This window comes from Myiozetetes cayanensis, unplaced genomic scaffold (assembly GCF_022539395.1).
Source record: "Myiozetetes cayanensis isolate MyiCay16 unplaced genomic scaffold, myiCay2020 scf12, whole genome shotgun sequence".
NCBI classification, from domain to species: Eukaryota; Metazoa; Chordata; class Aves; order Passeriformes; family Tyrannidae; genus Myiozetetes; species Myiozetetes cayanensis.
Window position 1 is genome coordinate 13,896,624 of NW_026086826.1, and position 20,134 is coordinate 13,916,757.

General features: G+C 41.3%; 1 protein-coding gene across 1 annotated transcript in view; it reads left to right on the forward strand.

Annotated features, from left to right (window-relative positions):
* The window catches only part of TNNI3K (TNNI3 interacting kinase), a 35,841-nt gene that overhangs the window by 3,568 nt on the left and 12,139 nt on the right, over positions 1-20,134 (forward strand). Inside the window, exons 3-13 of the mRNA XM_050307083.1 lie at positions 1,626-1,711; positions 3,188-3,285; positions 3,782-3,892; positions 9,608-9,706; positions 11,164-11,302; positions 15,522-15,666; positions 15,755-15,859; positions 16,500-16,594; positions 17,209-17,358; positions 18,024-18,110; positions 19,110-19,166. Coding sequence (XP_050163040.1) covers positions 1,626-1,711; positions 3,188-3,285; positions 3,782-3,892; positions 9,608-9,706; positions 11,164-11,302; positions 15,522-15,666; positions 15,755-15,859; positions 16,500-16,594; positions 17,209-17,358; positions 18,024-18,110; positions 19,110-19,166 — 1,172 coding nt within the window. The remainder of the gene's footprint in view (positions 1-1,625; positions 1,712-3,187; positions 3,286-3,781; positions 3,893-9,607; positions 9,707-11,163; positions 11,303-15,521; positions 15,667-15,754; positions 15,860-16,499; positions 16,595-17,208; positions 17,359-18,023; positions 18,111-19,109; positions 19,167-20,134) is intronic.

Consider the following 20,134-nt stretch of genomic DNA (forward strand, 5'->3'; position numbering starts at 1 on the left):
AAACAAATACAAAAGCAGTGGATTCAAATTCAGAACTGGAATGGTTTTCTCAGGAGAGCATGTGCTCACAACTAGGTTCACCCAACCAAGTAACACACTGGTATGTTCATTATCTGCAAAGCTCCAGTGCAGCAAACATTCAGCAAACATTCAGCTCACGGACTGGGAATAAGTTGAGAAAATGATCAGACAAATCATTTCAGACATCAAAACCACTTGAGAAAACAGGAGATTCTAATCAGAAATAAATCATAAGCTCAAAAAAGCCAGTCTAGCAACATAAATTATTCCTTGTGCTCAGTTTCAGCTGCCACAGCTATCACAATTTGAGCCACTGGGCTTTCTCTGCAGTGTGCTGACCACTATGGCTATGCTCCAGTTAAGTAGTTGCCTTGTTTTAACTCTGTTTAGTAGTAAAAGTGATCATTTTAATAAATTGGAACCAGAGTACTCTTTATTTTAGATAAGCAAGACAAGGTAGTATATTGTGGAAGTGCTAAATATCTGAATTAGGCATATGATTAAATTAAAAACTCCTTTCAAGGTTAGGAGAGCTCTGGTAGCTCAGCTCAGTCAGGCGCAGGTAAGTCTCAGTGTCAGCCAAACTCTTCTCCTTAGCTACAGAGCCCTGCTCCTCTCACCAAAGGAGTGAGAATTAATTATCCTAGTGACACTGCAGTGGAAGAGTTTTTCTTTTTAAGTCAGGCTTGAGGAACCAGTTAGTGATTTCATTTCCAAAAGCTGCCCTCACCCATGGGGAATGAGTTCAGTCTGATCTACCGAGTATCTAAAATCCAAATATGGCCTCTTGTGTAATAGGAAAAACTCTTCTGCAGCAGCAGTGGTTGATTTTGGAAAACTTCTCGTTAATCCTTATATTTAAAAAATTCAGGACTCAGAAACTGGATGGTTGCTGGGAGATGAGTCAAGGAAGGTCATTTCCCTGATAGAAATGAAACAAGTAGCTGGTAAAGTCCCTGCTCTGAAGGTTTGGGTTATAAAAGTGGCAAAGCCTGGCAGAAGAACAAGTTGTCAGTTTCCCATTTATACTCAGGGGACACATGTGCAGGTCACAGGGAATTGTCCAGTGCCACAGAAATAAAACAACAGTTCAAATAGTGAAGAGTCAACATATCAGGAGCGTGGCACTGGCACTCGTTGGGTAAAAGGTGTCCCTACTCTGTGCCTGTGTCTCACAGCTGTTTGTGCAATAGTTCACTAAGGCCACCCTAATAATAAACTGTCAGAATTTCTTTTCCGTAAAACCCAGTGAAGTTTAAAGGAAGGAGTTAGGAGGAGGCCTGGGTAAAGCTGGGCCTTCATAACGGTCATTCAAGCTAGTTCTTATTTTCAACATAGGCCTTTTAATTGCAGCTTTTATTATATAAAACTTTCCTTGCAATATTTTGCCACAAAAACATGAGAATGTTGCCAGTTTATAAGAGTTCTAATGATTAAAGTTGAATATCATTAAGAAAACAAACTGAAACAACTGTAAACTGGGTATAAATTCAGGCTTGTGTCTCAAAAAAATTATTTTGAGATCCTCTTTTAAATGTTTCCCAAATGCAAAAAGCTGTGCTGAAGGATGAGAGCAGTAATCATCTGTAAAATCCCTTTTTCAGCTCTGATGAAGCCTTCTGCAAAGTCAATTTAAATTACCGCACTGAGAACGGGCTCTCGCTGCTCCACCTGTGCTGTGGATGTGGGGGTAGGTATCTGAAACAGGATGGTTAAACACTTTATTTGGATGATTACTGATTTTTTATGGATGATGGCTATCAGGAGGAGTGTATTTTATGGGAATTTCTCAGCTGGAAGAGCATCTCTCAGCATCACTCTGAGCTGCATTGCCAGGGGTTGAACTGAGTTACACTGAGCCCTATTACAGCTGATTCTTCAGTCCAAGGAAAGTTCTGGTTGATGATGCAGCATGTTTTGCTACAGGTGTTCACCTCAGTCAAAATTGATTCTAAATGTGTTCATTAATCCACACCCATCACAGAGCATGGCTCCACCCTTCTGGGTTCTGTGCATGGCACAAACTCAAGACCAGGGACCTCATTGTAGCAACACTTACATACTTACACCACCAATTTTTCTAGTGTAATGAAAATATCTGTATTTAATTTCACAAAGATTAAAAGAAGTATAGCTCAAATGCTTTAGTGACAAATATCAGCTTATAGGGCTTTGGCAGATAGCAGATCAGAGTACACAAGAGAAGAGGGCAAGATTTCTTCTGGGATGTTCCATAAAAACACACTAATGGTAGGATTTTCCACTCAGATCCACACAGCTGCTCTGTTATCCACAGCAGTCATTAGTTCATGCACACACTTTACTCCTGTTATACCATTTTTAGCAGAAATTGTCTGAGAGAGGCAAAGAGAATTTAACCCTGAGGTTTCAGTGCTGCAAAGTACTGCCTAGCGACATGCATAAATAATTTGCTCAATCTTGGTTAGATGTTACCATGAGGATAAACCTGATCCTGCACCACTGAAAATTGAGTGGATCTTTACTCATCATTTCAGAGTGCAAGATCCTGTCCAAGTATGATATCAGTTGGTGGGGTTGCTGCGAGGAAGTTTAGGAAAACACTTAATTAGTTATGTGAACACTTGGAGGAGGGCGAGTAGCTACTAGATTCAACACAGTCTTTGGTTACTACCTCAAGAATTCAGAAAGCAGTTGCATTTATTGAAATGATCACTGTGCATCCAAAAGGTCAGAGCAAAGCTACTTGCTGTGCTGACCCAAAATGACTGTCACTGTAAGGATGGTGTGTAGGGACAACAGTGCTCCAATTCTGGGAGGGCAAAGGAGCTCAGTGGCTGAGGAACTAGAGATTCTGGAAGCACCTCCTGGTCCATGGAGCTCTTTGAAGCATGGTCTAGACATTAAAGGAGGAGCTGTTTCTCTAGAAGTTCAACTACCCTTACCAAATCCTTGTTAAAGTGTGAACAAGCAGCCACTACATGGCCAGACCCACAGCTGTGTTGGACGACAGGGAGGTGTTTCCATCAATCTGATTTCAAGGATTCACAGGATATATTTTATGCCTTGCCTCAGGTCAACAGTCAAGCTACCTGATTCTCTGTTTTCAAACTCACACAGGAGCTTCTTACCTCATCTGCACTTTCTTTCCTGTAACTGACTTTGTTTTCCACTTTTCTCTCTAAAGGCAACAAATCACATATCAGAACCCTGATGCTGAAAGGGCTGCGCCCATCCAGGCTAACAAGAAATGGATTTACAGCTCTGCACTTGGCAGCTTATAAGGTAAATTATTTTTAATCAAACTGATGACAGGGAATCAGAACTGAGCAGCTGATTTGTCTGAACTGTCTGAGATCTGTAGTTGTTACTTCTGGTGAAATATAAATTTTATATTTATAGTGCATAGGAAAATACCCTATAAAGAGCCCGTGCACAGGAATTAGTATGGCCTTTTGCAATGTCATCCATGGGGTGGGATACTGCTTTGGAATTACTGATTCAGTCATGCAATGCAACTCAGGGTAGAGGAGTTGTCCAATGCCACCATAAAATCAGGATCAAGGTGTTTTTAAGACATAGGTTAGTATAGCAAGAGAGATGTCTGGTGGTGGGACAAACCTTCTCCCCTCTCCATGCTCCCCGAGCCCCTGGGCCATGGCCAGTCCCTCTCCATCAAGGCCAGCAGTGTCACAGCTGGGGAGGCCAAGGCTGGTCCTGCTCAATTCAACTGTGAGAGCTGTGTGCCAGAAATGATGTGGGTTAAATCTGTGGCATTTAGGACAATGTGGAGCTGCTCACAGCGCTGTTGCACGGCGGGGCTGACATCCAGCAGGTCGGGTACGGAGCGCTCACGGCCCTGCACGTTGCCACCATCGCCGGCCACCACAAGGTACGTCTCTCTTTGCTGTACAGCACTTATATAGGTGAGTGCTAATATTATCAGGTCATTCTATTTTACACTGATGCCTTTCAAAACAAAACTCAGAACTGTTTAAGTACAGACGGATTTTGTTTAACATTTTCCTGCACTTTGGGAAAACAACATCTGTGTATATTGTTGCACTGAACAAACATGCACAAAGAACACAGATCTGTTTGTACATCTCTTACCTTTCCATAAATGTCTTTAAAGTCTTGGGACTAGATAGTGTTGTTTTCTAAATATCAGAAGTGTTAACCAAGAAATGTGTGGTGAAACACTCACTCATACATGTCAGGGATTCAGAACTTGGATATGGAGAGAGTCTTCCAAATACTGTCTTTCCGACTGTGAAAGAATCAGAGTAAAAGAGTTTACTCCCTCTTCCCTCTACTTCTTAGCTCTGTGATTGTCCCTTCAGAAAGGGACTGAGGTTCTTGTTTTAGATCTATTTTATACTTCAAATTAGTGCAGAGAAAGCTGTTGCCAGGGTGAGTATGGCATGAATCTTAGATATCCATATTGATAAGTCTTCTATGGGTTGGAAACTTCTCACTATGGGGAGCAGAGAAAGGAAGAGAGGATGAGGTTCCTGAGGTGCCTGTAATCAGGCCCTTCCCTTTCTAGACATGCTGTCAGTCATGTATCTGTTCTCTTATCATTTACCACCTCAGTTCAGGCATTTCACACACCCTCTCATTTCTGTCACCCTGGCAACAGCTCCCTCAGCATAAAATATTTATTTTTTTTTAATAAATACTGAGAATTTATTTTTAAATAAGTACTGGAGCTGAGGATACTGGTGAATTTGGCTTAACTTTGCAACCTTCACAGCAGTTCCAAAATTATTTAAATCCAGTAGGTGTTTTTGCGCTTCCCAGCTCACAGGGGTGAGCACAGTCACGGTCAGTGATGGCCCTGGTTACCCAGAAGTCTGTGTGTCTGAGGAAGGTCAAGCTGAAGGAAAGACGGGACAATTTATGGGTGGTCATGGCAAGGAACTCCATTAAAAAGCCAATAACTTTCAGTGCTCCAGTCAGCAGCTCCGACATGGATCGGACAGATCAATCCGTAGCATCAGTTCAGCTGGTGCATGAGGGAATGTGCTGGCCAGGCAGGCTTAGCACTTGTGTTGGGAAGGTCAGCTCCCCAGGCACAGGAAGGAAGCTAATGGCATGTCTGCCAACCAGCGAGGCTGGGGAGTGAGTAGAACGGTGGGGTTGTACTATAGCATCACACCCTGAGCTCATGGATATCCCGCCATTCCCTTCCAGCGCACACAGCTCTTATTGGCCTAACGCACACCCTTCCTTGTGTGTCCCCTTACTAAAACACAGGTGAGGAACCTCCATGTCTACCACATCAAAGGCTGGACTTGATGATCTTGGAGGTCTTTTCAACCTTTATGATTCTTTGATTCTAATAGTTCTGTGCAGAATGATGGTGGAGCTGTTAACTCTGGGATGGTCTTGTTCACAAGTATTTACTGTCTCCTCTGTGGGCAGTACAAAGCGCTCTTCTCTGATCCAGGGTTTCAAGTAATTTTTAAAATGTTTGGGCCTTTTCCTGCAAATGCCAAAAGCAAGTCTGCTATTGATCCCATGTCCTGAGTTCCTGCTGAGGCTATGGACAAATAACGGTACTCAAAACCTGACAAGGATAAGCTCATTAACTTCATAAGAAATATAGTATGAGTGGTTTTCAAAGGTCCCTTATTTCTTCCTTGGGAATGATCAGGTCTGTATCAGAAGCATCTCCATAAATGGAGTGGGACTCCGTATAACTCATTTTATTCATCTGCTGCTCTGGGGACCGAGGATTTATGGTCCAAGTGCAAGCTCTTGCTTTCCTTCTTTATATAGCTGTGAAATTTTCAGTCAGCTTAGAAGCTCATCTGCTAGATTAAGTAGCTTGTTTTGTTCACAATTTCATTAATATTCATGGTAATATGGAATAACTTTTTCAACCCCCCTAATAACTAGAATAAGTTTAAGAAAGAGGAAATCAATTTTTGGTTGTCTTCCTAATTCAAATAAGGTAAGTAATTATTTATACCATTAAATAAATAGCAGAGGTATACGCCCCAATCCATACAACATAAATTTTTACTACAGGAGATGGCTGACTTATATTTAGGACAAAGACAGAGAAAACTGAGTGAAAAACTTTTTTTCCCACTTCCATGAAGAGTCAGTCTATAGGTTCTGCTCCATCACCAGACCTGAAACCACTGAAGTGATCAGTTCTCTGGGATGAGGCAATCAGTGTCACTGGGATGCTGCATCTCAGTGTGGTGTATTGAATATTTCATGTTCTTTATGATTTAGGACTGTATTTTACTTCATCAAAAATAAGTTGTCTGTTGATTTTACCTGTTAATGAAAATTGCAGTTCTTAATGGGAAGAATTAAAAATAATTGAAAAATTAGAAAATAAGTGGGTGACCATATTAGAAACATCAGCAAATAAGTTCCATAAATCTCTCATTAAGTCTGTTATTTTGAAAATATTAAATATTTCAAACCCAGTGAGATCATTGCTAAATAAATAATGCATGCGCCTCATCCACATTTATGTGTTGTCCAATGTTAGCACCTTGGAAAGCCAGAGCCAATGCCTCTTTCATGTTGTAAATTAAAGTTGTCACTCTGAGACTGCAAGACCTGTGGATGCAGGATCTGAACGGAGGGTCACAGGCAGTGCCACTCAATTTCTGTATCTGTACACCTGAGGACCTGGGCTGTGAGCGTGTGTGTGTGCCAAGGACCTGCTGGGAAAAGAGTGAATCCCTTCTCAGGGTTTCTGTAGATATTTCAGTGTACGGCTGTACAGAGGCTGGCACTGTGCAAAGGCCTTAATTGCTGAAATTGTCTTCTAAAAAGTCAGTCATCACTGTCCTTGTTTTCTTAGAGGAGTTCTTATCCCTTGCCCTTGTCCAAAACACAGAGTCCTTATATCTGTCTCATGTTTTAATTTGTTGACTCCTTCTAACCTTCAGAGTGGCTTAATTAATTGTCTTTGAAGTGACCATCGTTGACTTGAATGTTCAAAAAGCCTCTGAATAAACTTTTCATAAGAGAACTTTAAGAAAAATTGCAAAGTAAAAGTCGAAGTATCTTTTGAATTAAAGATTAGTTGTGCAAGCAAAAGGGGAGCGCTTGTTCCCCTGGTTCTTTGGCCTCTGCCACAGTGAATCCAACCAGGACACTGCCAGCTGCCTTCATCCAGCTTCTTTCTATGCAGCTTGGAAATGTCCCCTGAGTTAGGACTGTCTCCTGAGGAGAAATTTTTTTTTTTTTTTTTTTTTTACATCAGAAATTTTCCCCTTAGTTTCTGAAGTATTTCTATCCTTGCACATCCCCCCAGCATCCCTCCCGCCTGTGATGCCTATGACAGCTTTCAGTGCTTTCTAAGACTCCTTTTTTCTTTCCTAGAAAGATATCTTGTCTGAGAGACTATCAAGCCTGTCTCTGTACCCCTCTCATCATTTACACTTGAGTGGAGTTTGCTTAATGCAGCACACAAAATTCCATTTCTCAGGAGATCACAAAGCAGCAAGCACGGCTGCCATTGCTACAGCCTGGAAAATGTGTCAAAATTCATCTGGTTTTATGTTCATCATCAGAGGTGGATTCACATCGCTCAACACAGTTTTTTTCATCTTGAAGATCCACTTTTAAGCTTGTAGAGGAATCTAAATTTTGAATTCCAAAGAGAATAAGGAGAACTGGAGTTGTGGTCACATCCCTATGTGTGTTACAGCCTCGCAGATCATGGCTACATTAAAACCAAACTCATCCAAAGAAGTTTCAGCCATATTCATGTAAAAGCTACAGGTCCAAACATCTCTTTTCAGAGTCAACAGCTACAACTTCAGTTTTAGAGTGTTAGTTTGCTGGAAAATGTCTAAAATTAATCACTTGAAAGCCACTAAACCATTAAATTCCAGGCTAACTGGGTCTGTGTTCCCACCTCTGGCCCTCCAAGCTACCAGGATATTGAAAATTGACTGCCCATGGGAAGCCCAGTAGGGGAAGTCAGTTGTGTTAACCGACTGCTCGTGTTAACCAAAGAACTGAGTGTGTTCTTTATTTACTGCCTGAACACATTCACACCCATCCGGTGAGTGCCTGTGCTGAGCTGTCCTTCAGCTGAGAGAAGGGCCAACAGCTTCTCCAAAGATCTCGGGAGATCTTTCATAGGGCTTTTATTATGCAGTCACACTCTTCTTTGAGATCCACAGAAAAAGGAGTTACAGCAAAAGGATGTCAATGCACGTAAGATTTAGCAAGGGAAATTCTGACTGTATATAAAAGGGGCAAGGGGATCACAATGAGAGTGGTGCAACACTGAGAGCATTCCAGAGAGGATGCAGAACCTCCATCCTTGGGAATAGTCTGACCTGGCCTTGCAGTGCTGCCTCCAGGGAAGGTTACAGCTGATGCCATAGAGAGATGGTTAAAACTAATGGGAAATGGACATACTTAAATATGTTGGGGAACAGACCTTACGCGGAAAATGTATTCAGGCAGAAAATGTATTCACATGGAAAAAATTATTTTGATTTAAATTGTGTAAAGGAACAATCCCTGTACACTGATGTTGCTTGGAAACAGTACTTGGGAATGACATGGATTGAAATGACTGGCCCTGTTGTTGCACGTGTGACATGACTTGGGGGTTTCAGAGAGAGAGAGCAGGTGGCAGACTTGTGCATCACCACAGCTGGCATTGGTGGGCATCCTCAGGGGGGGTCTCTGTGGACAGGTGCAGGTACACACAACATGACACAGGAGTTGGCCGCTTCCCCAGCCTTGTCAGTCCTTCCCACCAGGGCAGAGGTGGATCCCAGTTCCTCACTGTACTGTGAGTGACTCGTGGTCTGGTATTTTTCACAATCATTGGACTCAAAAATTAGCATTCTTCAAAATGATATGTAGAACTTCTGAAATAATCCCTGGCACAAGCCCTTCGTGTGCCCAAAGACCCCCTCATGCTTCATTAAAACGAGCAGTCCTCAGGCTCTGGTGAAGAACCCAAAATGGTTTCACTCAGGCTTCTACTTTGGCAGCTATGCAGCAAGGCAATGCTTGAGAGTTCATAGATGTCCAGGAAAACATGGGCCTCCTGAAGGACCAGAAAGGGAGAAATTTGAAAGAAAACACTTAGGGTTATTTACTGAAGCCAAAGAGCTATTATTTTCTAAAATACTGAGAAATCTTTACATGCTTAGGGAATTATGTTTGAGGATTTACCTTCACACATTTAAATTTAAAAGGGTATTTCATTTTGTGGGACATTTTCACATCTAAAAACTCTGATGTGTTTAGGGCTCTTTGTTCATAATGGTTAAAAGAAAATTAAACTTTGAAAATCCAGACAGTCATTTCTGTGTCTCTTACTTCATAAATCAGTATTTTTACTGGCACACCGATTTTCAGGCTTATTTATAAAGCGTCAGTGACATTCAGTGTTCAGGTAAAGTACTGTAAGTTGATCGCTTTTACATGCAGTATGCAGCTCTGCACCTTTATATATGCTTGTTTGGGGCTTTTTGACTTTTTTTAAACTGGTGACATGAGGTTTCAAAGTCCTGTTTTACCAGCTGACCACACATATGGGTGTGTGTATATATATATAGTATATCGTGGTTCTAATTGGAATCTTCTGTTGGTCTCCTTGCAGGCTGTGGATATTCTCCTGCAGCACGGGGCCTATGTGAACGTGCAGGATGCTGTGTTCTTCACCCCCCTGCACATTGCTGCTTATTATGGCCATGAGCAGGTAACTGAGGGGGGATTCGGATGCCTGAGCAGGGGATCACCAAGGCATCCATAGGTTTAGTGTCAGATGTTTCTACTTTACATTCCAGAGGGTCCTACCACACAAAGGCCTCATACACTGAAGTTGCACTCTGCATAACTACACATCTCTGGTTGCCCTACAAGTCTGAATATCAACAAGAAATTTCTACACCTCCATCCTCTGTACTGGACCCCAGCAAAAACTGGTGTTTTGCCCCTGAGACCTCTTGAAACAAAGGGTTCTCTAGCAAGCTTTGATGGGTAGTCTTGGGCCCAGAGGCACTTTTCATTCACTTTTCATTCACTTTTCATTCACTTTTCATTCACTTCTCATTCACTGTTCATTCACCCCATGTATCAGAGATTGCTTAAGGAATGTGAGTGTGCTTTCTGAACCTCTCCAAGGAAGTGAATATCACTTCCCTGAAATAACTAAATGGTAATTCTATCAGTTTTCCTTGAAACTCACAAACTGTTCAATTAGTGGCAAAAAAATGATCATTCAGAGAGCATGATTTTTCCTGAGGTGCTGTGCACACAATCAGTGCAGCTGAGTTTGCTCCATTCACACAGATGACAAACTTACTGAAACACAGCCTAGAGTTCTGACCAAAGCTGGCATTGCCACCCTCAGCTCTCTTTCTTCTGTATGTTTGGGCAGTACAATAGACACAGGGCTGATCCATGACCCAGAACAGCTTTTTCATGTGATCTGTGGTAATGGATCTGTTTATCTTATGCAAGTCATTCCCTGTGCCTTGCTTTGGCTAAAAGCCTTGTGTTCTGAGGTGTTCTAAAGTTTCAAAGAATGACCTCTAGGCTGAATCTTTTCCATTCCAGTGAGGTGTTACTTTGAGTGCCTTGAGGAAAAGCTTTAGGAAGCAGAGGGTTCAAATGCACGCTGATTGGAACGCTCTGCTCTGCGGTGGGTGAGACGGGGTGTGAGTGAGCCAGGGGCTTGTCCCCAAGGTGCTGCTTTCATATCTGTGCACCTCATGATGCAGAAGAAACTCCTCCTGTATGTGCTGCGATTAGTTTGCTCATTTTCCACAAGCCACTGCAGAACAGTCACAGTCCTGGGAGATGATCCTGAAAGCTTAAGGGACTCTGGGATAAGAGACTGATCAGGCAGGAGCCATGGCTCTAACCTTTGGGGACTTTGAGGGCATTTCCTTTATTATGCTGACTAGTCATTCAAACAAACATGTCCATTCACCATAGAGAACATTTTAGAGAATGAATGAGCGCTTGCTTTTGAGAATTTTAATATTTTTATAGATGTGTAACTTAAAAATTAATTTTCTATTGAATTTCCTCTCCTTGTTTTAACTTTACAGAGATGCCCACATGCAGTATTACCCAATGCAATACTGTATCTAATTTTCTCAAAGTTTTATTTTCATGTGATATTTTAAGTAACCTTAATCAAATATTTAGGTAACCCACCTCTTACTAAAGTTCGGAGCTGATGTGAATGCAAGTGGTGAAGTTGGGGACAGACCTCTCCATCTGGCTGCTGCCAAAGGCTTTCTCAACATCACAAAGCTCTTGATGGAAGAGGGAAGTAAAGCTGATGGTAAGAAAAGATATTTAAAAATCAGCTCTAACATTGTGTTTTATAGACAGAGTCTTTGTTTCCTAACACATACTCTATGTGTGTGTGTATCATCTTTGGGCAACTGAAACAAAAAAACAATAGTTAAGAGTTTTTCTCATTTAATTTTGCTTGTTTTTCATTTCACATGTACTCTGTTTCTGGTAATAAGTTAGAGGTGAAAAACAGGATCAGGAAAAAAAATTAAGATTAATATACAGAGATGGCTCACTCTTGAGACAATCGTCAAGCAGGGAACACGTGGCAGTGCAGTGGGGATCTGCAGTCGAAGTGACTTCAGTGCATAGGGAACTAGTGAATAAAGTACAGGTGAAGGGTTTTAAGTCAAAATCATGCAGCAAGTAATTTAAAATAATTCATATGGAAGTTGAAATCCCACAGAAAATGGGATCTTTTTATGCTGCACAAATTTCATACTCTTCGCTGTGGGATATTTGCTGTCAGAGAAAGTGCCTGTGGGGAGATGTGATGGGCTGGACAGATACAAAAGTCTTTCAGCATACTTTGGGTGTTCTGTGAGTCAGGAGTCTGCATATTCTTTGTCCAGGTGGCCTCACAGTGATGTCAGTCAGGTTGTGACACTACATGTCATTGCTGTATATTTTCCTGTGTTGCAATTTGAAATATTTTCACTTGTGACTGATGTCAGTGTGCAGCTGGTACCCTCTGCTTTTGCTATTTCAGTAGCATTGAAGGCACAAAATGTGCCACACTTCAGTCTTACTCTTCCACTACTCTGACACCTGTGTCACACACAGTGGTGACACATCCTACAAAGGCATATAAATGTTAAAATTTAGAGGTTGTACTTTATGCATATTATGATTATTACTGCAGAATTTCTGATCTGTACCTGAAGGGAGCCTACAAAAAGGATGGAGAGAGACTCTTTACAAGGGCCTGGAGTGATAGAACAAGGAGGAATGGCTTCAACCTGACAGAGAGTAGGTTTAGATTGGATATTAGGAAAAAATATCCTGTAATATGTGATGATGGTGAAGATGGTGAGGCCCTGGCACAGGTTGCCCAGAGAAGCTGTGGATGCCCCATCCCTAGAAGTATTCAAGGCCAGGATGGATGAAGCTCTGAGCAGCCTGGTTGAATGGAATGTGTCCTTGCCCATGGCGTGGCATTGGAACTGGATGATCTTTATGGTCCTTTCCAACCCAGGCCATTCTGTGATTCTATGAAATACTGACCAATATTAAAAATATTTGGAAATTATTTTCTTATCCTCAGAGTAAGAGGCAGAAACGGTTTTTGGAAAGGAACATTACATTACTTGGATAAGTACTGCTCTATAGTACATCAGTTTACCGTGTTTTCTGTGCGTCCTGCCTGCAGTCACACATCCTCCTCATGCAGTGAAAAAGCATGGAGGGAAGCAGCACAGTCAGGTCTGTACAAGCTGTTGTCAGTAACAAGCTCAGAGTGTTGCAGCCTCGATGTGTGTGCACTGAGCTGATAAAATTACAAAAAAGAGGGGAAAGAAAAGACGTTCGCTCACCGTAACAAGGCAGTGGGAGGTTTGCTCTCTGTTAGAGAGTTTATTCCAAAAGAAAAGAATCTGGGGCACCATTTCAGGTCCTTTTCTTTAAAATCAGAATCTTCAGCCCAGTAAAAAGAAAAGGGAGACTGGAAGCGGGAAGTCTTTTGCTCTCAAAGCAGCACACCTTGAAACGTGCTATAAATGCAGCAGCGGAGGAACAAGTCTTCAATGCTCAGGAATGAAAGGAACTGGGGAAAGAACCTGAATAAATTTGGCAGTGTTCAGTGCAGACCAGTAATTGGGGTCACAAACCTGAACTATTTCTTTTAACATAACCTGACTCGTTAGTCAGCTCCAAAATTACGGTGACTGAAGACAAGCATTGACCACCAAATCAGGCTGAAAAGGTCAGAATGCTGCTGAAATAAAGAATATTTGCAGCCTAACAATGGCCAAAGTTCTTCTTCAAAACAAGCACAAATTAGGAGAAAAAAATATAAAAGAAAAGTGCTGCCTATGTGTATCATGGCTAATTTCCATGTTTTACATGTGGCCCATCTATAAACCCAATGTTACAAGTGCTGCCAGTTCTCCTTGTGCCAATCCCATCATTTGTTTTGGCATAAACAAAGGAAGGACTAAGAAACTCTGTATTTTCAGAAATCCCATAAGCTCTTTCAAGCACATTTCTTGCACTGTCTTTTTTTCATCCTTTCACTTACGGTCATGGTTTCACCTCTTACTACCAATGTCATGTCTCAGTGCTAAGAATAATTTCTACAGAATTCCTTTTTTTTTCACAGTCAAGAACTTAGCAGTTGCTCAATTTTACTGTTTACTTGTAAAGCAACCTCAGTTTTCAGTCCCTGACTGCCACGACAGTTATACATATATACTCAATTTAATATAAATGTGCTTTAAAAATCTCAATTTGAAGAACTCTCCTATACTCTTCTTTAGTAATTTCTGAATCAATATGGTGTACTTTTTCTCCATAATACTCTTCAAAGGTGTTTTTGATCAATTATCTTTTGTTTTGAATGTAAACTTCTCCTTCTTTTAAAGACAATATTCCAGTGTACTTAGTGTGCTTCATTTAGAAATCAAAAAACAATCAATTGAAACAAAACATGTTATAATTACAGATCCTTCTAGAGCCAAAGGAAATGGTTTTGCAGGCATTTGACATCAGTTCCAACTGGATATATAGAGGAGATTTCCTTCCTTGCTCCACCTTGCACCTTGTTGTATTGTAGACCGAGGCCCCTGATGTCCTTCAGGACATTCTGTGGGGACATACCAGAATGCCTGGTACCACATCATAATAAAAAATAAAGGGCAACATGTCATATGAATCTATAAAGTGAAGAATTATTTTAGAATGGAGAAGAAAAAGAGTTTGCTTTTCCTTACTTCTTATATACAGGACTGTTAGGAAGGTTAGCAGGAGCAGTTAATGATGTTTGTGAGCCACAAGATTAATTAAAGTTACAGGAAGTACTTTTTCTTTTTTTTTTGGCCTGAAACAGAATCCAGCATTTCAAAGGGCTGTATGTTTCTGTGAGCATTCATCATTATTACAGAAAGGTTTTAAAACAGGGATTTATTTTAATTTTTGTTGCTCTTTATGCTCAGAGAAAATCAAAGAGAAGACAAACTCTCAGAATGTGGTTGGTTTCATCTCTGTCCTGAGGAGGCTTAGCTGCAGGAAAGATATTCCTGAGGGATGTTTGTCACAGTTGTGTGTAAAAGCCTGGGAATACAGGTTTGGACACCTCTAAAGGACAGATATTCCCATGTAGTCTCTTCATTTCTTGTAAACTGCCTAAAAGACCTGGTGCCTTTGGTGCAAAGGCTGAACTGGGAGCTAAATGTCACACAAAGTAGACTGGGTTTGTCATTTCTATCAGTTACAAAATCAACCTGTTATGGTGGTTCTGTCTTTAGACACAGGAAGAAATACACTGAGAATCACAGAAATACGTGCTGTCTTTCAAACTGACTAAAGACCTTTTTTGCATAATGAAAACAGTATTTGTAGGTGTCTGTACCAATGGAGAACTCTGCCTAGAGCCTTGTCCAGTCTCTTCTTCACTCCCTACACGACAGATGAAGGAAGAGCCATGTAAGGTACCTCCATACCCATTTCTGGTGCTAGAATGCAATTGCTCACCCCATAAACAATCAGAAGGCTCCCTGGCATGGACGTAGTCCAGGAGAGCTGGAAGTCTCGCCAAGTTCCCACCTGCAGATCAAGGATCCTCCAGGGACACTCCACACAAGCACAGAATAGGTCACTACTACTGGCAGATGCCAGTGGTTCTGTGCTGCCTGGAGTCATGTTGATGTTGTTACTTCCTTTTGCTTTACAATTTCTTTTTTTAAGGGTCATTTATAACTCGTGATTTATTCATGGAAAACTTCATCAAAACATTCAAGAAATCTGCTGCTGGAAGAAAGCAATTATGCCTCAAGGCCAGAAGATTGCCTTGACACTGCACTGCAGATGGCACAGAGCAGTATGGGTTTGATATATGAAAGATCACAGAAATTTCAATTTTAAACAAATAGGTCCATAAATATTTTAGCAGGGGCTTTCAAAATGTATACGGGCAACACATAAAGCTTTACTAAATATACTGTGTTAAGTATAAAATCCTTTCTGTGGTCTCTTTCTGTGTCAACTGGCAGTGAATGCTCAGGACAACGAAGATCATGTTCCTCTGCACTTCTGCTCTCGATTTGGGCACCATGAAATTGTGAAGTTTTTACTGCAGAGCAGCTTCGAAGTGCAGCCCCACGTGGTGAATATCTATGGAGACACACCCTTACACCTGTGAGTGCCCTGGAGCAGCTGTTGGGCAGGTTTGGGGCTCGTAGGAAGGCTGGTGTTGCTAACAACTCTGTACTGGCTTCCTCTTCAGTGCCTGTTACAATGGGAAGTTTGAAGTTGTCAAGGAAATAATTCAGCTCTCAGGAACAGAAAGTCTCACTAAAGAAAATATATTCAGTGAAACAGCTTTTCACAGGTGAGGTGTTCAAATGCCATTGTCAATAGAGCTCCACTAACACACACCTGCAACACAGCATCCAAAATTACCAATGTCTCACCAGCTGCCAGGTGAGGGACAGAGCAAGCAGAGAGCTCGATGGGGAGGGTGAGTTTCCATCATGAGATAAAGGAGAGGGCATGAAGCAAGAGGCAGAACCAGAATGAGGAGAAAACAACTGAGGGCAAGGAAGGTAGGAAAGGCACCAGGTTCACCAACACCTGGATGGACAGTGGTCCCTCTCCTTGTCAAGTCTGGTAACTGAGCCCAGCCCCTGTTCCACCTGTGTGCCTGCTGGAGCCAAGTACTCTGAATGAGAAACCAGGTGGCAGAGCATGGTTTGGTCAGGATGATGGAAGTTTGTAAAGGGCTATTTAAGAGGCACTTTGTAACACAGACTGTTTGCACAACTGTGCAAAACAATTTATTCAGCAATAATTAGAATGTTTCTGAAACAATAAAAAGGAACTTGCTTTGGTGGATTAATAGTGCATTTGCACATTTCTAAAGATCCTTTATTACTGCATTTTTATCTCTCTGTTATTGTTTGTAAATTTTTGGCTACCCAAAGCACTTCTTTTACAGGCTATAGCATTCACCACTCCCTTTACTTCTGCAGCGCCTGCACCTTTGGGAAGAACATAGAACTTGTCAAGTTTCTTCTTGACCAGAATGTTGTAAGCATCAACCACCAGGGAAGAGATGGGCACACAGGTAACATCACCGTCCTGATTGTGTATGAGGGCATATACCAGCACTAAAGTATCAGGAAGCCATACACTGTCAGGATTTCCAGGGTAATTCCAAGGTAACTGGATGACCAGCATCCAAGCACCTTTCAGACAGAGCACAACTTTTTTAAAAATATTTTTACAGGCAGGCATAAAAGTGATAAGACTTCAGTGAGGATGTGTTGGGCTTGTTAGCATTAGTAACAAAACCTGGTCTGAACTGTTCATCCCCTAGTGAGGCTTCTAAGTAGTGTTAGGAATTACTCTGCAAGAAGCTAGGCTTCTGGGATATAGTGTCTGAAGGGCTGCACACCTCCCTGTCCCTACTACAAAGAGCTGCCTTTGTTTCTATTTGCTTTTCCCATGTGCAGAGTCATTAAATGTGGTTTGCAGGTGGCAGAGGAAATGCTGACACATCGTGCAGAGGCAATAGGTTGGTTCTTGTAGCCTTAATGTTTAATTTCTACCTCTTGTCTCAGGTATTTTTTGACAATATATTCCTTTATTGAGGAAATCAGTCTGTACTTTACAGTTATTGCTGCAGTCATATTGCCACGTTGTGAGAGTTGTGCTCCCCACACTTCTCTGGTGTTCCAGGATTGCACTGCGCTTGCTACCATGGCCACATTCGCCTTGTGCAGTTCCTGCTGGATAACGGAGCTGATATGAATCTGGTAGCTTGTGATCCCAGCAGGTCCAGTGGAGAAAAGGATGAGCAGACCTGTTTGATGTGGGCTTACGAGAAAGGTATTTCAGTTTTCTAGTTTCTGCTACAAAATCCGTAGGAGCCGTGCAGCAAGGAGAGGGCAGCATGGGAAGGAGATAACCCTGCAGAATAACCCTTCAGTGCCTGCAGACAGAGTTCTCACCACCTGCTCTCCAGGTGCTGCCACCTTATAAACCTCAGCCCTTCGATTTTTCTCAGATCTCTGTTAAATGTCAGCTTAATCTAGCACAAACTTCAGGAGAGATGTGTTTCTGTGCTGCTAAAACAGTTGTTTGCAGCAATAAGTGACAAATTTGTCCAGGTTAGGATTCCAAAACAAATTTTTCAAGCACTGGTTTGCCTTGTCAGGGCTGCTGAAGACTAATGTCAGCTTCCATTGCAGGATTTCTGCAGCAGGTTTTTCCTTCGCCGTATCTCACATTTTAGGAGTGGACTCATGAAAATAACATGCTTGTTTTTATTGGCAGGAATTTCCCACATTTCTGCAGTTAAGAATCACAGTAGGTTTCAGATTAGCACCACCATGTCTTTGTTTGCATATTTTATAGGCATGCTGTACATTTTTTTTTTTTGTAAAATCCCTTGCTTTTGTATAAATCAATTAAAAACAAACAAACAAACAAACAAAGAAAGAAAAGAATATTGAGTTACCTGCAAGTCCTTTTATTTCCTCTTTCTTTCCTAGGTCATGATGCCATTGTGACCCTCTTGAAGCATTACAAGAGACCCCAGGATGAATCCCCCTGCAATGAATACTCCCAGCCTGGAGGAGGTATGGGCTGAGCAATCACTTTATTCTCTAACCAAAGGCCTGCACCAGAGAATTATGAAGTCTCTGGAAATAATCCACCCATGTCAGATAGCTTTGAGTCAGTTCTGTGTGGCACAAATGAAATCAGTGTTATGGAACTCTCCATTTTCCGGGTACCTTTATGTCAAAAGTCTTCTGTTCTGTAAATTGGAGTTGTCAGCTCATGTTACTCCTGAAAACAGGAGCCCAAAGCTGTGAGCTGAAGATCAGTCCCTGTCAACCATTGCTCACACCTTTCCTCATCCTGAATGCCTTGTGTAGCTGTTCTCTTTGTGTTGTTTAGTCCTGACGTTTCTTTGATTGTTGACTTTTTTTTTTCTGTACTCAGACCCCCTCATACTTTTTAATATCTTTGGATATCTAATTCGCCCTTGGGAAGAATTAATTACCCTTTTTGCTACAAAAAGACTCATTTGCATTGGTGACTAAATGACAAAAGCCAGGAAGAGGAATTAAACAAAACCTGTGACCATGTGTTGGAGCACTGCCTCAGAGAAGATGAGAGGGGGGCTTATCTGGGTCATGTAGTGCTCCAGGTATGGAAACAAGAGGAACCTACAGCCAGCAGCAGCATCAACCTGCTCCCTGCATCGTTTGGCCTGTTCCAGGTTTAGGTGTAGTATAGCTGAAGTGTATGTAAATCTTTAGTGCACTAAGGTTATGTGTGCATTGGAAATTATTTTGGCAAGCAATAAGCACACCCAGGGAGATTTTCTAATGCTGATTATTAAAAGGACAACAACAAAGCAATACAACACCTGGATCTGCTGTGCCCCTCACTGTGGAGAAAATTAACTGTATCTCAGCCCAAACCATCTCAATCAGATGTGTTTGTGTGTTTATGTGAATTCTCACCCTTTATTATTCATTCTTTCAGCCATCATTGCCTCATTAACTTATCAGCACAGACACTTATGTTGTTGTTGAGTTCCATAAATTTCACTCTGTTCTTTATTTCAGATGGTTCCTACGTGTCAGTGCCATCTCCTCTGGGGAAGATTAAAAGCATGACAAAAGGTATTGGCAATGGCGAGGGAAAACTTGAACTTTTGTGGTCTTTTTACCCACCATGTTTGCGAGCCTGAACATCCTGCACAAGATTCATTATTCCTGAAATGTTCATTGTTCATTGGTCCATTTCCCTGGGATAATTTTATGAAGTAGTATACTTAGCTTTGTTGCTCAGAATAATGACAACTCCTGTGTTTATGTTATTTTCATTTATTTTAAAGAATGTATTTTTAATTCTTTGAGAAAAAGCTGTGATGTGAATTAGCACTAATGAAATACCCACTAATCCATGAATGCTAAAAAATACCATATTGAATCCCACCATAAAAATCCTGGATTATCTTTACAAGAAAAATTCTGCTCAAAAATATCTCATTTTACTCTGAAACAAACACAGATAAAATAGTCAGATAAATACTTGTAATTTTAAATATTTCCTGCTTTTTTTTTTTTTTTTTGTGGTGCTTTCAATTTTCCTCTTTAAATGTTCGCTCTGGATATATTCAAATCCTTACATCCTGTACACAGCACCATCAAAATGTTCCATTTAGAAATATTATGATAAACTTTAGAGTAATAAACCAAAAAAGTCAACAAAATAGAGACATTTGACAACTAAGTTTAGTTGCAAAATTTAGATTCCTCATATCACTAGGAGTCAGCTCTGGAATAGCATTCCCCAGCAATAAGCACCAGATGCACATTAAAAAAGAAACTGATTCTCCATGTGAGGAATTCTGTGCAACCATCCCATGGCACAGGCAGAGTTTGGGGATGAGGGAAAGTGCACATGGCTGATGTGGTGCTAAAGCCAGGAATGCCAAGGCAGCCGTGGCATTGCAAGTATTTATCTGTCACTGGGGTTTGCTGTGTGAAAGAAAGAGAACAGGACTAGCAGAAAATCATCTTTGTCAGTGCGAGGGTTCTGAAGTTCAGTGCTTTTATGTTCTGTCCTCCCCTGACCCATGTTTTAT